We start from the raw sequence: 14,913 nt of genomic DNA, 5'->3' as shown, positions 1-14,913 counted from the left end.
AGATGGGGAGGTTCTTTTTCCCTTAAGTCAAATGTAGCATGTGGGGATGTCAGCCCAGTGGGCCCTGACCTTTCCATTTTTCAAAAGAAACCAGAAATCCAGACGGTGTGTGTGTAATTTGTAAATGTTGGCAACTGATCTGAATTTAAACCAAGGGTAGGTTGCTGTGGTGTCACAGGTGGGCTGAATTTGTCCTGGGTCCTCCAGCTCGCTGCCTCTGGGCCACGTGCTGCGGCCTTTGAGGTGGACGGCGGCTGTCCTCGTCACGTTGAATGCTCGGTTCTCAGGTTCTGGAGGGTGTGTGTGGAGACAGGCTTCCCATGGAATGTTCTGGAGCCAACCCTTGATCTGGTCCTCACTGTTTATTTGCTTGAGGCTGCAGGGCCATGTTTATTCTGCAGGCCCGAACTTGGGTCATGTGGCCTGAGAGGATTATGTGAATCCCTCCAAGTGGGAGGGTTGGTTGAAATCTCTAAAATACTTTGATTTATGGGGACAGCAAAATGACAGAATCTGGGAGAGCATAGGGCTTGTGGTTGTCAGAAGACATGGGGACTGCCCTGTGCTGCGTGCCAGGCCCACGGCGCTGTCCCTGCGGGTGGGTGTCTCAGGAGCCGTCAGAGCTGAGGCTGCGGGGCTTAGACCACATGGGCTGGGAGTGGAACTCCAAGCCCAGGGCCCCCTCAGTCTGGGTCCCTCCCACCCCTTTGGGTTTCCTTCTATGGGCTGTGGGTTTGGTGGGAAGACAGAAAGCTAACTTTTAATCCTGAGTAAGCTGCTTGTTAGTTAAAAGACTCTGGCCATAGTATCTCTGTGAGCCCCAGTTTTTACCGAGGGATAATCAGCCATCTCAGGTGTTTATTGAGAGAATCAGCTGAGAGTGACCTTGGCACCCGCCACAGCGCCTGGCCTGGGGTGCTCAGAAACGCTGGTTCCTGTTTTCACTTGAAATATGCAAACAACTAGAAACCACCTGGGCTTGAAAAATTCTAACCCCTTGAATAAATAAGACTTATCCCTCAGAAAACAAAATGGTATGTGTAATGACCTATGTTAAACGTGTTTCATTGGCCAGTTAATCATAGTGGTTAAACATTTGCCCAAGGTGGTAAGAAGTCATATAAGTAGGTCCTAAGACACGTAGGAAGAAAGGAGTCATTCATTCCTAAGTTCAGAGAATCAAATGTGGAGGACATGGGGACACACAGTGGGTGAGGTAGTGGGAAGAGGGCCCAGTGGCCACCCTTAGACCCACGCCCGAGATGGTGAGACCTGGGCCTTGCTTTCAGTGTGTATGGGGGGACTCTTCCCCTGAGAAAAGACTCCAAGTCGTGTGTCTTGGTGCGTGTCTGTATCTGTGACTGGTCTCAGAGGCTCAGCTGACCTGGGATCCTTGGGCCAGGTATCCAGGAGGATCAGTCTACTTTCTAGGGTGCTGTCTCTGTCTGGGGTACCCTAGGCAGGGGCAGTGATATACAGCCATCTGACATGGCTGAAGGCCAGGGTGGCTGGGCTGACCTGGGGGTGACCCTGTTTGGCAAGGGGGTGGGTGTTCCAGTGGTGGAGGCTGGGCTTCCCGCCCCTCTTGAGACAGATAAAGTGGTGGCTAGAGCCTTCCTAAGTTCCTCACTCCTCTTGTGGTCAATGTCTTCCATTTCCTGTAGTTTCTGCAGAGGAAAGCTGGGTATCAGGGAGGGAACTCCAGGAGCCACCACAGATATGAGGCTAGAGCTGAACTCCGGAAACGGCCACAGCTGACCCGTTCTCTCCACTCACCTCTCGTCCTCCACACTCACATGGGCACGTCCCACCCCACTTCCCTGTGGCTTCTCCTACCTGGGAGATTTCAGTGAGGATGATCCCTTGGTACCGTCTGCCCTGCCCCAGGGCTTCCATGTCAGCCAGGAATTCTTTCCTCTCCTGGATTTCCTTCACCACTGGACAAGGAGAGGGCCATCAGGACAGGACAGTGGGGACCGTCAGGCTCCCAGGAGGGGTGGCAGGGGCGGCTCTCTTGGGAACAGGAAGCAGTTCTGGGGTCAGTTTCTCACTCGTTGGCCCTCAGGGATGTCCCCCTCCCTGGTTCTGGGCCCCTCCACACACACTCCCTTCTCCAGCATAACTGGCCCATCAGGGGCTTACGTTCTTCAAAGCGGTCCAGCTCCGGGGCTGGGTCCTCCTGTCGCACAGGAGAGGGCTTGCTTTTCCGTTCCTCTGGCTCCTTCCCGGTGGCAAAAATATTTTGCAGTCTTCGCTTTTCCTTCTCCAGATCTCCTGTTGGACCCAGATGTGGCCAAGTTAAGGCATAAAGGGTACCCCCATCCATGGTCTGTGTTCCCAATTGGGTTCGCTGGTTCCAGGGTGCCTGGGTAATGTGGGTATGGTTTTTGCAGTCCTGGCACCTTCTACCCTGGGTGCCCCTGAGCTGGTCATGTCATGTCAGACAGGGAGGGGTTGAAAGAACCTGGAAGAAAGCTTTGTCAACACGCACAGCCTACCTTGGTGCAGAGCAAGGCTAAGAAAACGCAGTGACTGCCAAGGTGCAGCCTGGATGGAGAGGCTCCGTGGAGGTGTCGGAGGGTCTAGGCCAAGAGTTATGTCTGGTGCCAAGTAGAAAGTGGGGGATGAATGGCTCTGTGAAATAGGCTGGGGTGCAGAGGAGCCCTGGACTCCAGGCACCATGTGAGCTTGAGAGAGCAGTGGCTGTGACACCTGACTGCCAAACATTCATCAGAAATTGGTGGAAACCAGTTAACTGTTAAAGAGAGTTCTGGAAAGATGTATAAAAAGGAATATCTAGCTGGTTTCCCATACACTCTGAACACTCCCAAGCTAACGTGTGCCAAGGCTCAAGAGCTTTGGTATAACCGGCCTGAGAATTTGATTAGACGATGCCTGCTTAGCACCCTGAGGGCTGCTGGTCTCCCTGCCTGCCCCCTTTGGAGGGAGGTAAGGGAGGGGCTGCAGTCCAGGCCCCTCACTTACGGGTGGCTTGAGGCTTGAACTGCTCCCGGCTGTAGGCCCCGTTGGCCTGGCACTTGCTGGCAGGCCGGAGGTGGGACCGAGCTGCCAGGATGGGAGGCAGGTAGATGGCCGAGGCTGGCTGCTTGGAAGGCAAGACCCTCTGGCTGGAAGCTGGGCTGCACTGTAGAGGGAGAGGGTCTCCTCCTGGGGAAGGAAGGGTCAGGGTCAAGGGGTCCACCTGGCTTTTTAAAAAAAATTTTATGAAAGTGGTACCTACCTGTTATAACAAGTCAGACAGTACAGAAGTCTCCCCTTCTTTCCAACCCTCCCCCTACAATGAGCCATGGCAACAATTTGGTGGTTTTGGTCCTTTCTTTTTGATGCTTACATGTTTAATGTTCAAAGATATATATGCATACATAAGATTCTGTTTTCAAACACTGGATCATACTGTATTGTAGTCAGTAATAGACTCTTAACAACCTATCGTGGATATCTTTCCAGATCGCTCCATTTATATATAACTTATTTTTTATAAATAGAATAGATACAGTATTTATTCAACTAGTCTTTTAGTTTCAGAAATTCAGGCTGTTTCCAGGGGTATTTTTTGGTTTTGGATTTTTTTCTCTACTTCAAACAATGCTGCAATAAACATTCTTGTACATCAAGCCTTTGTCTTGGTGCTTTTATTTCTATAGATGGATTCCTAAAACCTGTTTGGTCCTGGGCGGGGAGGGATGGTTTGGATGGTAATAGACACCAACCCCTCCTACTGTCCATCCTCACTGCCTAGACCCAGAGCTGGGGCTCCTCCCCCAGGCCAGCCAAGTGTGTCCCCTCCTATCTGGCTGACTGGCCCCCTCCTCTCAATTGTCCTATAGCCCAGCTCAGAGCACACCCTACCCACTGTTTTGATCTGACTCCTGCCGACCTCCCCTAACTTTCCAGCATTCTTCTATCATCCGCCCAGCAAATTTGGATTAAGTATGTACCCTGTGCCAGGCCCCGGACACAGCGGGTAAAGTGGGAAGTAAGATAAAGTCCTGTCCTCACAGCGCTTATGCCTGGGGTTTAGATGGTGATAAAACACGTAAGATACACAGTATGTTAGATTGTGATGGTGATAGTACAGGGATGGAGCACAGGGTGTATCAGAGCAGGATTTGCAATTATAAATAGGGAAGGGCCTTGTGGAGAGGGTGACATTTGAGAAAAAACCCCAAAGTGGTAAGAGGCCAGCCACACAGATATTTTGGGGAAGAGCATTCCAGGCAGAAGGAATGGTCAGAGCAAAGGCCTTGAAGTGGGAATGTGCCTGGAGTGTTGGAGGAAGAGCTGGGAGGCGACGGTGTGGGAATGGACTGAGCAAGGGGCAGAGTGTAGGGGGAGGAGAGGCTAGAGGTCATGGAGGGCAAGAGATGTACAGGGCCTCATAGCCTCTGGAAAGACTGGCTTTTACTCTGTGTGAAGTGGGGAGCCATGGGAGGCCTCTGCACAGAGGAGTAGAGGAATGACATGGTCCCTTTAGCTGCTGTTGAAAATACAGTAATTTCCCACTACCTTCCCCTTCTCACGTCCTCTACCGTGGTCCACACCATGGTTTTTCTCTCTTCTCTGAAGAGATGCTGCGCTTCCTAAAATGTCCCTCCTACTCTCTCCACTCCTTATTTCTACCCGTCCAGCGCCAAATGCTACCTCTTCCTTTGGCCCATTCTCAGCAAATACTTATGACTCAAGTAATTCTGGGAGTTCAGGTTGAGGAGAGGATTTTGTAGCTCGCAACAGAATTTGAACTAAGCCTCAAAACAACAAGTAGGACTTGGTTAAGAAGAGAGAAAAAGAGAAGGGATTCTAGGAGAAGAAACTAGATTCAACATCAATGCTTGGAGGCAGTGTTTTTAGAAACAAAACTTCTAAGGAGAATAAAACTGCCAGGCAAACCAGTGACTTGCGTTGGCCTAACCACTGACGCAATTAGTCCTTCAATAAATATTCTGAGCACCTAGGAGCTGGGGTAGCATGGTGAATAAGGTAGACACATTCTCGATATCCTGCTATCTACTTTTAGTTGAATTTCTAGCACATTCTCTTTGTAGCCATGCTGTAGGGGACACCAAATTATTAACAGATTACTGAGCATGGAGTTATGTGATTCAGCTGTGTTGTGGAACTAGGCTCTGGCAGCCTGAGTTGTCCTTGTCCACAAAGAGGAAGAAGATCCGACTTCTGAACTGGCTTGATGGAGCCTCCCCACCTCGGCCAGTGCTGGGCAGACACTGCCAACATTTGTCTCTGACTCTCCCTTCCCTATGCTTCTGTGGTTGTTCAGATGCCTCCCTGACTCTCCCTTCCCTATATTTCTGTGGTTGATCAGATGCCTCCTGATAGGCACCCTCTTCCTCAAGAGAAGGCAATAGCTATTGGCAGATTCAAGTGAAGTTCAGCAGACTTGGACCCTCTGGCGTTCTCTTAAAGGCAACTTTACAGATCTCTGTTCTGCTCCATTAAATGTTGATTCAGTTAAATCTCAGAAAGCAAAGGTTGTTTTTAAGATCTTAGAGGGAACCTCATTCTTGTGCCCATGTACAGCCACATTTTTGTTTCCCTTGAAACAAAATCTGTGGTCAGAGGTGAGCTGTGGAAAGGTTTTGCATATTTTTCCCTAAGTTGGAATCCTGCCAATAATCTTGTTTCTGCTAGCTAAGCTAAGAATGAATAAAACTATAAATGAGACACAGCCTTCTCCTTTGGAGAGCTTGAATGGTATGTGAGTAAGAGGACAGCATTCAGACTATTTGGCAGGGCAGGAAGTCTTGAATGGACTGTGATCTGTTGGGAAGGCTGGCTGGAGCTGGACTGTGCCCGAAGCAAAGGCCCCATCAGGTCAACTCCCCAGGAGCAAGGGTCAGAAATACTATTTGATTTTTGTGGTCTTTCAAAATGAAGTCCCCTCCCCCTTAATATGGAGAAGCATTAGAATGGTGGCCCAGAATCCCTCTGCCCAGAAAGCCTCTGTGGATTGCCTCTTACGTTTCATGGTGTCCATGATGTGGCGCTGTTGGAAGTTAGTCAGTTTGGATTCTTTCATCATCACTGCAAGATAAAGCACTTCAATGAGGCCTCCTGGGCTGCAAGCAGATGCCTTCATCTCACCTATTGAAATTTAATATTGTATTGCCTCCTGGCCCCAATTGTACATCTGAGTACACCCTCTCTTCCTTTCCTGCTTCATTTTTTTCTATAGCACTTGTCACCGTCTAAGCTCTAAATATTTTAATTAGTATTTGTTACCTTCCTATTGGAATAGTAGCTCCATGGGAGCAAGAATTTTTGCTGTTTTTTTCTACTGCTGTATCCTCAGCACCTAGAATGATATCTACAGCACATAGTGGGGCTTTAAAATTTTTTGTTGAGTGAATGAATGAGTGAATGAACAAGTATTTGTTAAGTATGTGCCAGGAGCTGGAGCTAAAATTGTGAGCCAAAACAGGCATGGTGTTCTGGTGGAGTCCACAAACTGGAGGGGTGGAAGGATGTCAATTCAATGTTAATTCAGTGGGACACACTAGGTATCTGACTACAGGTTGCACTAAGCCCAGTGAAGGGAAAGGTATGTAGTAGTGTGTGGGTACATAACAATTGGTTCCACTGCGGTGGTGGTGGGTGGGAAGGAAATTAAGCTTCCCTGGGGAAATTGAAAGTGTGATCTAAGGGATGCACGGAAGTTAACTACTCTAAGCCATAAGTCATATGGGGGGAGGGGGGAACTGAGGTACAGAGGGTAACTGTTACCACCGCTTTTCTTGTGTCCTTTAATGCACTGACCTCTGAGCAGCTCACAGGTTCCTGGGGTGTAAGTGGCCGGCTTGGGGCAGCGCCAGAACCCCGTTCCTTTCGTTGCTGTCTCCACCCTCTCCTGGGAAGCCATGGGAGGGCTCTGAGGAGGGAAAAACGCAACGACACACCTCCTGTCTCTTAGGTCCAATCTCTGTTCCCGCAACCCCAAGTTTGGGAGCGGGGGTCGGGTCGCAAGAGAATCGTGACACCGCGCGTCAATATCGCAACAGTGCCCGATTCTCCCACCCTCAACAGATCCACTGGCAGATAATACACACGCGAACCGAGACCTCATCCTGACCTGGCGCCTGTGTCAGGGAAGCCCGCTCTGGAGGAAGGGGGCGTTAGGGAAGCCGTGCCTGTTGGGTGATACGTCCAAACTAAAACCTCACCCTAAAGTAAGACCCCGCCTGGGTGGCCCCTCCTCACAGAGGCTGCTGAGCTCCGGAGATCGTAACCACGTCTCTGCAGCTGCACGTGCGCTGGCGCCCCGCAGAAATACTTCTCCGATCTCTGCAACTAGAGCCTGCGACTTGCCGCTCCGGCTACCATGGTAACGCGAACACACCGCTCGACGCATGCGCTCGTTTATCGCCCCGGCCAGACTCCCGGAAGTGATTGCCTCTGGGTCACGGCGCAGGCGCAGAGTACGCGCGGCGCCGCTCGAGGCGGAGGCGCTGTGTCTGTGGGCCTCCGCGCGGGTCTGGGGAGAGAGCCAGGTAGCTGCGGCCCAGGCGTCATGTCAGACAACGAGGACAAGTGAGTTCTGGAGCGAAATGCCTTTTGCGGAGCCTCGGAAGTGACGGGTGAAGCGGAAGCCTGGCTCGAAAGAAGTTGAGGAGCCAGGCGTGGAGGGGCAGTGTCTCAAGGGACTCGGGGGGCGCTGAGGGGGCCCGCGGAGCTGGAGAAGGGAAAGGCGGGGAACCGGGAGCATAGACCCGACCAGAGGCTTAGCACAGACAGGCCCTGGCTCGAGGGTCCAGAGAGGATCACTGAAAAGATATCTTTCAACAGACTTCCGCTAAGTCGGATTCTGTGTCTTGATTTGGACATACTGAGGTGTATTAGGCATAATCCTTGCTCTCCCAGTGGGATCCCTTTCTAGAAGAGGGGACATGTCCTTAGATAATACGGGGGCTTATCTGTGAATTGTATGGTAAAAGTATGTAGTATAGAAGTAATCCAGAGGAGGGTCTGGGGAGACTTTGAAGTGGTAAAAGTCTGGGAGGCTTGCAGTAATTAGGTGAGAAAAGGTAGTGACTTGTCCCAGGGTGATAGTAGTAGAGGTAGTGAGAAGTGGTTTTGAATTCTGGATTTTTTGCGGGGGCGGGGAGGAGGTAATTAGGTTTATTTATTTATTTTTTAATGGAGGTATTGGGGATTGATGCAAAGCACGCATGCTACCTCTGAGCTACACTCTTTCTTCCACCCCCGGATTTATTTTGAAGCTAAAGCCAGAAAGATTTCCTGATGTGTGGGGTTGGAGGAGAGGTCTATTCTGAAGAGAAAAATCGGGAAGTCCTCAGCATAAGTATATTAGTCAAAGCTGAGAAACGGGAGATCATCAGGGAAGTGTCAGTAGAGAAGAGGAGATGGCTGAGCGTCAGAGCATCCCAACATGGAGTGCTTGAAGGGAAAAGAGGAGAAACCAGCAAAGGAGATTGAGAAGGAGCAGCCAGGGAGTTGGGGGGACACCAAGAGAGTGAAGTGTCCTTGCAGTCAAGTGAGGAGAGTGTTTTGAGTGAGAGGAGGTGGTCTGATGTGCCAACTGCTAGATAAGGCTAGAGGACAACAAGAATGGTCCATTGGATTTAGCAACGTGGAAATCATTAACATACTCGAAAGGAGTGGCTTTGGTGGAGCCATGGAGGTGGAAGTCTTTGGAGTGAAATGATGACAGAATGGGAAGAGAAGAATTGGAAACACTGAAGACAGACAACTCTTTCATGAATTTTGCTCCCAAGGGGAGCATGGAGATAGGGCTCTGCAGGGAGGGAGTAGAAAAGTAAGCTTTGTTTGTTTTTTAAAATGGGGAAATTAAATGATTTGTTAAGTGATTATTAAATGATTCACTCATTAAGTAGATACTTATCGAGTACCTCCTACATACCATATGAGACTCAGATCTCTGCCCTCTTTGATTCTAGTAAGTCATGCTCTGACTGGCTTCTTCTTCTTGGACAGTTTTGATGGCGATGACTTTGACGATGTGGAGGAGGATGAAGGGCTAGATGACTTGGAGAATGCCGAGGAGGTCAGTATTTAGTCTTGGGTCCTCCCTCTGCAGTCCTACCTGCAGATAGCCTGTCCGATGGTAACTGACTGAATGCATCTGCCTCCCATTTGTGGTCAAGGCAGGCTCAGTTAGAGTGAGGAAAGATCTGGTCCTGGATAGGGGAGGAGCCCCTAGAGGGTGGGCTTGAAGGCTTTTGTCCACTTGGACCACAGCGTGTGGCTTCTGGGGCAGTTAGTTCACTAACTGAAATATCCTCTTCATTCATTGAGCAAACATGTGTTGAATGTTTATTATGTGCCAGGAGCTCTGCATTGGGCTCCATAAATAGAAAGGGGGAGGAGGTATAGCTCAGTGGTATAGTGCATGTTTAGTATGCACGAGGTCCTGAGTTCAATCCCCAGTACCTCCATTAACAACAACAACAACAACAACAACAACAACAACAACAACAACAACAAAAAGGAAAGAAAGAAAGCTGGAGAAGTAAGGGCCTAGATCAGGCAGGATTTTGTAGCCTATAGGTAGCAGGAAGCCACTGATGAGCTTTGAGCTTGGGAGTGGCATGATCCAGTTTATACTTTAGAAGGATCATTCTGGCCTCAGAGTGAGGAATGAATTGGAGAGGAGCAAGAGTAAAAGAAAGAGCCCGATTAGGGAGCTCTCCTAGACCTCCAGGTGAGAGACGTGGGGCTTGGACTTGGGTGCTGGTAATGTTGGTGATAAGAAAATGGATGAGATACTTTGGTGGGTTGAATGTGGGTTTGGGAAAGTGGGAGCTGATTATGGTGATTCCCAGGTTTCTGGCTTGAGTCACTAGGTGAATGAGCTTCATAAATAAAATGTCCTGTGTGACTGATGGAGGAAGAAGTGCTTTATGTGTCCTGGAGAGAGAGTGATCCACAATTTTTTAGGCTCGGAAGCTGAAGCCCCTCTTTTCAGATTTCCTCTGTCTGCAGGACACTCTGAGGTGCTTGTTCCACTGAGTCAGAAACCCCCTCTATCCTTCTAGTCCCTTCCATCCCTGTCCTGTTGATTCTGCCTCCTACATGTGGTTCAGTCCTATTTCTGTTTCTCCATTCCTAGTGCCTCAGCCTGGTGTAGATTTTCATCGCTTTTCACCCACATTACTGTAGAAATTGTGTTACTGGTTTTCTGCCTTCAGTCTGCTGTTTGCCTTTCTGCTGCCAGAGTTGTCTTTTTCACCTTCCCACATGATGGATTACTATTGGTCTTCCAAAGTGGTCTCTCTGCTTCTGCTCTTACCCGCTACAGAATATTCTCAACAGAGTATCCAGAGTGATCCCTGTAAATCTTAAGTCAAATTGTCTCTCCTCTGCTCAGAACCCACATGCAGTGGCTTCATCTCATTCAGAATAAATGCCAAAAAGTTGTACAAGGTCCTCCATGATCTGGCTACTTGCCACCTCTGTCACCTTATCTCTTCTTGCTGTCCCTGTCATGCTAGGCATTCCTGCTCAGAATCTTTGATCATGCTCTTCCCTCTTCCAGGAACACTTCTCCCTTAGATATGCATACGACCTTTTCCTCGTTTCCTCCAGGTAGTTGCTCAGGTGTCACCTCAACGAGGCCTTCCCTGACCATCTATTTAAAATTGCTGCATTCCCCCCTCCTCCCACACACCACCCTTGGCTCTCCCTGTCTTTTCTCTGTTCTTATATTACACATTTTAATTATTTTAATTTTACATATTTTAATTTTTTTCTTGTTTATATCTTTTCTTATTATAGTGTAAGTTCTATAAGGGAAAGGGTTTTTATCTGTCTTACTCGCTGCTCTATCCCAAGCACTTAGAATACTATCTGACACATCATAAGCACTTAATAAATATTTGTTGACATTATTCTTTATTATGGAATTTATTCTCCTGCCTGCAACCCTGTATCTACCTTTTGCTCTAATCATACTCCACAATTAGTTGTCCAAACTTAGCATGTTCTCTCCCTCCTCTGTACCTGTACTAATGCAGTTCAACCTGCCTTGAATGCCCTTTCCTTCCTCATTAGCTTGGCAGCGCCTCCTCATTCTTCTAGACTAGCAGTCTTAGCTCTGGACTGCATTCCTAACCCCTAGTGTGAGGTAGCTGTCCCTCACCTTCTTGGTAAGTTTGTAGCACATACTTTTATAGCACTTGGTGTTTTGTTTACTCTTGTCTTTTTCCCAGACTGAATTCTTTGAGAACAGGAACTCTTAGCTTTCTGCCTCAGCACGTATTGTGATGTTCGCACATGACAGATGCTTAATAAGTTAATTGTTAAATATATGAATATATGAAGATGGGGTGCTTGTTCCTCTTCCTGCAAAGGGTGATTTGTTGTCTGTGCTCAAGGACTTCTTCGTATAGAGTCAGTGTTCTAGGACCACCCTATCTCCAGGCCCTCTGCTTCTCTCTTCCGGATGTGGAAGCTGGGTTTGGAATCCTTATCATGATTCCTCTCTTTTATTTGGTCTGAGACTTTGGCTAAGTTTGCTAACTCTCTGAGCCTCTAAAATGGGCATTGTAATCCCCACCTCATAAGGTTATTGTGAGCATTAAATGAGATGTTAATCAGGCAGTTGTGTGGTCACTGGCACGTAACAAGCGGTAGTGTAGTGCTGGGTATGACCATTGTCGTCAGCCTCCTCCCCCTCACCCCCAATAATGCAACCTGAGATTTTCCCTCTTCTGCCTTGGTGTCCAGGAGGGCCAGGAGAACATTGAGATCCTCCCTTCTGGAGAGCGACCGCAGGCCAACCAGAAGCGAATCACCACACCATATATGACCAAGTATGAGCGAGCCCGCGTGCTGGGCACCCGAGCCCTTCAGATCGCGTGAGTGTGTGCCTCTTCACCATCTTTTCCAACGGTCAGGCCACGAGGAGCCTATGAGCTATTGATGTGGTCCAGCCTGGCCCCAAAAACAGACCCTCCCTCCTCTCACATGCTAGACAAGGGTGGTGCTGTCCCTGTGTGCCGGGCCCTATGCTAGACCCCTGCCCTCAGAGTTTGTGATCCAGTGGACAAATAGGACATAAACATCTGAGGAGTCAAACAGCAGTATAGTAGAATAGCGGTAAGAATACAGAGCTTGATGGTTGCCTGTCAGGTTAGGGAAGCAAAAATAAAAATATAAAATCAGCCCTAGACCATTGTGGGCTGGTAAGTTGGGGAGCCATGGCTGCACCTGTTGGGCTTAAGGTGATTCTTGATTTGACCAGCCTATGGCCAGCCCAGAGGAGTGGGAGAGCCCTCTGTGCAGAGGCCACTTAGAGATGTGAAAGCACAGAACAATGCTGGGGGTTTGGGGATTTGAAATGAGCAACCTTGCCTTTTCTCTCCCAAGTTTGGAACTAATTGAAAAATAACAAGATTCAAGGGATAGCCAGTAACAGATGGAGACCAGCATGTGCGATGCCGGCCTGCACTCCATCAGCCATAGGCATTGCAGGCATCCAGAGGCCATCTCTGCAGGGCTGAGCCCGCCTGCTGAGGTGGTGGGCATCACGGAGGACAGATCTGAAAGTGCCCTCGCTGCAGGCAGGCAGCTTTGAGAAAGCAGGGACTCTTGAAGAGGCTGGGCCACGGATGCCTGCTTTTCCCCAGGCTCCCCTGTTAGATGGGTTCCCCCTCCATCCTGGTGAGGAGTAAGTGGGAGGATGGAGAGGGCAGGTGTGTTACTGCTGCTCTTGTAGAAGGCCCTCCTGGGGAAACGTGAGGCCAAGGAAAGGGGCTCTCCACTGAACTTGCAAGCTGGAGTGGGAAATGGTGGGTATCTGGAGGAGGGGTTGCTTTGAGTAGGGAATAGTGGAAAATAGAAAAAATAGGAAGAAAAGCTGGGGCCAGAATTGTGGAGCCATGAGTGCTGGAGGAGTGGTGGTGCTCAGTCTGCACACTGCTCCCCGCCCCCGAGTTTTCAAAGAGCCTTGGACGTTATCTCCTCCAGTCCTGTGGAGCGGAGGTGACCACTGTCCACTTCAATGGAGGGTTTTCTGGGTGGGCAACGTTGTTCCTTGCCCATTTGGCACCAGTAGGCCTCTTGCCAGCCTGTTGCACTTCTTGCTGGTCTGCTGCACTCGGTGCGATGATTTTGGTATCACTGGGGTCAGGATCCTCTAGGCCTGCACCATCAATTATGGTCACCACTGACTACATTTGACCATTTAAATTTAAGTAAAACTAAGTAAAAGTTCATGTTTGGTCTCATTAGCCACATTCCACTGCCCAGTAGCCCGCTGTGGCTACCGTAATGGATAGCACAGACAGGATATTTGCGTATCGCAGAGCGCTCTGTTGGGCAGTGCTCACGTCTGCTAAACATGACCCAGCAGAAAGAATACTTCATTAATTATTTTTTTCAAACAAATAGACTGTATACAAGTTAAAGTCTTTCAGCATCCAATAAAATATTGTGCTTGCACCTATTGTGGATGTGAAGCTGATTAAAGACACAATCCCCCAGTCCTTCAGGTGTTTACAGCATGGTGGGGGAGACGGACCTATTGTAAATACCCAGAACCCAGGGCAGGCAGGGTTGGTGCTTTACAAAAGGAACAAAAAGGAAAGAAGGGAGTGACTGGGGAGGCCTCAGGAAGAAATTGGAATTCAAGTGAGGACAAGTAAAGGGAGGTTTTGAACGTATCCCAGGTGCCAGAAACAGCACGAGGAAAGGTCCAGATGGAGGTATGTGTGGACTGCGGCGGGGGAGTGGCAAGTACCTTGGGGCACAAGACTGAAGAAGATGTCACTGATGCCTTGAGTGATGAGTTCAGAAGATGGGCGTGCATCTGGTGTGCAGTGTGGAGCACTTAAAAGTCAGGAGGCAGGTATTCAGAACACTACCAGATCCCAACATCCTGCTATTCTTTGGGAGCAAGGCTCGGCTCTGCTTAGTGCTCCTTCCGATTAAGGGCTAGGGTGCCATCTGGCACTTCCTCAGCTGCTGTAAGCCCTTGGACAACCAGGGCTGGAGCTTATCCTGAGTACTGGGCATGCGATCCTGCACTTAGGAGGTGCTGAACAAATGTTTCTTGGATAGTTTTTGAATGAAGTCTCAATCCGGCTCACTGGCACCACCTGGCGGTGGCATGTTTACCACAGCCACTTCCTGGGAGCTTGTATTTTTAGAATGCTCCTAGTAATTTGATAATTATCAGGTTTGGGATCCATTAATGTCAGTTTGAGCTGGAATCAATAAGGTTGGCTTCCCAGAGGAAGTGGGCCTAGAACTGGCCCTGTTTGTGCTTGTTTGTTTTTAGCGCCTCTGCTGTGGGCCAAGTGCTGTGCTAGGGCATGGGATCCTGGGCCACCAGGTCTAATTTGGAAACTTCAAGCAAGAAGTTGCAGTATAGTGATACTAGTGCCGAGAAAAGTGTTTGTAAGATGAGTCAGGGCACTGAGGATTCAGCAAGGATTCCCAGAGCGGCGACATTTGAGCAGGCCTGTAGGGCGAGGCGGTGTTTATGTAAGGATGCAAAAAGGAGACAACAGGCTGTGTCTGGGAACTGTGGTAGTTTGCTGTGGCTGGAACGTGGCGTAAATACAAGCAAGTAGCATGAGAAGGTGCTGGAAAGGTAAGCATGGGCCAGATGGAGTGTCATGGAAGGGTGAGTGCCTGACTGCAGGCCCCACGTAGAGGCTGTGGGAGCAGGACCCTTGTGGGGGTGTTGCCTAGACAGAGAAGGAAAATGAGGTGACCTAGACCCAGAGGCAGGGCTGGGGGCTTGAGTTAGAGCAATCAGAAGGAAGAGCTTTTGCACACGCTGGTCCTTTGTGCTGGAATACTCTGCTGTGGCCTCAGGCTCAGGAGCCTGGGATGGGTCCTGGGGAAGGGCCTTGGCAGAGTTGCTGACGTGATGAATGTTGTAGGGCCCAGTGA

The 14,913-nt window shown here is 49.4% G+C and overlaps 2 protein-coding genes across 8 annotated transcripts in view; one reads left to right on the top strand and one right to left on the bottom strand.

The window, feature by feature from the left end:
- Window positions 1-1,041: 1,041 nt before the first annotated feature.
- On the bottom strand, window positions 1,042-7,373 carry C11H22orf23 (chromosome 11 C22orf23 homolog). Of its 6 annotated transcripts, none has more exons than XM_064491452.1 (7): window positions 7,197-7,373; window positions 6,793-6,902; window positions 5,998-6,060; window positions 2,986-3,168; window positions 2,143-2,274; window positions 1,837-1,937; window positions 1,042-1,667 (listed from the first exon to the last, which is right to left on the bottom strand). In XM_064491452.1, exons 2-7 carry the CDS (start codon window positions 6,893-6,895, stop codon window positions 1,428-1,430), a joined length of 822 nt encoding a protein of 273 aa, XP_064347522.1. In that variant the 5' UTR covers window positions 6,896-6,902; window positions 7,197-7,373; the 3' UTR covers window positions 1,042-1,427. The 6 variants fall into 6 exon arrangements, 5 of the variants coding, with proteins under 5 accessions (XP_064347522.1, XP_010981895.1, XP_031319107.1 ...); XM_010983593.3 differs by having other exon boundaries at window positions 6,793-6,904; window positions 7,234-7,373; XM_031463247.2 differs by lacking the exon at window positions 7,197-7,373 and adding an exon at window positions 7,106-7,190 and having other exon boundaries at window positions 6,793-6,904.
- A 59-nt stretch (window positions 7,374-7,432) lies between these two features.
- The window catches only part of POLR2F (RNA polymerase II, I and III subunit F), a 69,099-nt gene continuing 61,618 nt past the window's right edge, over window positions 7,433-14,913 (top strand). The window contains exons 1-3 of one of the 2 annotated variants that reach the window (XM_031463248.2): window positions 7,433-7,563; window positions 8,989-9,058; window positions 11,740-11,870. In XM_031463248.2, the coding sequence (XP_031319108.1) occupies window positions 7,544-7,563; window positions 8,989-9,058; window positions 11,740-11,870 (221 nt within the window). In that variant the 5' untranslated portion in view covers window positions 7,433-7,543. The remainder of the gene's footprint in view (window positions 7,564-8,988; window positions 9,059-11,739; window positions 11,871-14,913) is intronic. The other variant, XM_064491450.1, reaches the window with a different exon arrangement.

The sequence above is a fragment of the Camelus dromedarius genome, chromosome 11, assembly GCF_036321535.1.
Source record: "Camelus dromedarius isolate mCamDro1 chromosome 11, mCamDro1.pat, whole genome shotgun sequence".
Classification (NCBI taxonomy): domain Eukaryota; kingdom Metazoa; phylum Chordata; class Mammalia; order Artiodactyla; family Camelidae; genus Camelus; species Camelus dromedarius.
This window is presented reverse-complemented; position numbering and strand designations above follow the sequence as displayed.

Bases quoted from the DNA above. Each gene is read 5' to 3' on its own strand.
- C11H22orf23 (XM_064491451.1), bottom strand. From the start codon at position 7,099: ATGAGGTCTCGGTTCGCGTGTGTATTATCTGCCAGTGGATCTGTTGAG. The intron at 2,275-2,985 runs GTAAGTGAGGGG...TGGGTCCAACAG, and splicing joins GTTCAAGCCTCAAGCCACCC to GAGATCTGGAGAAGGAAAAG. The intron at 1,668-1,836 runs GTAGGAGAAGCC...TTTCCTCTGCAG, and splicing joins TCCTCACTGAAATCTCCCAG to AAACTACAGGAAATGGAAGA.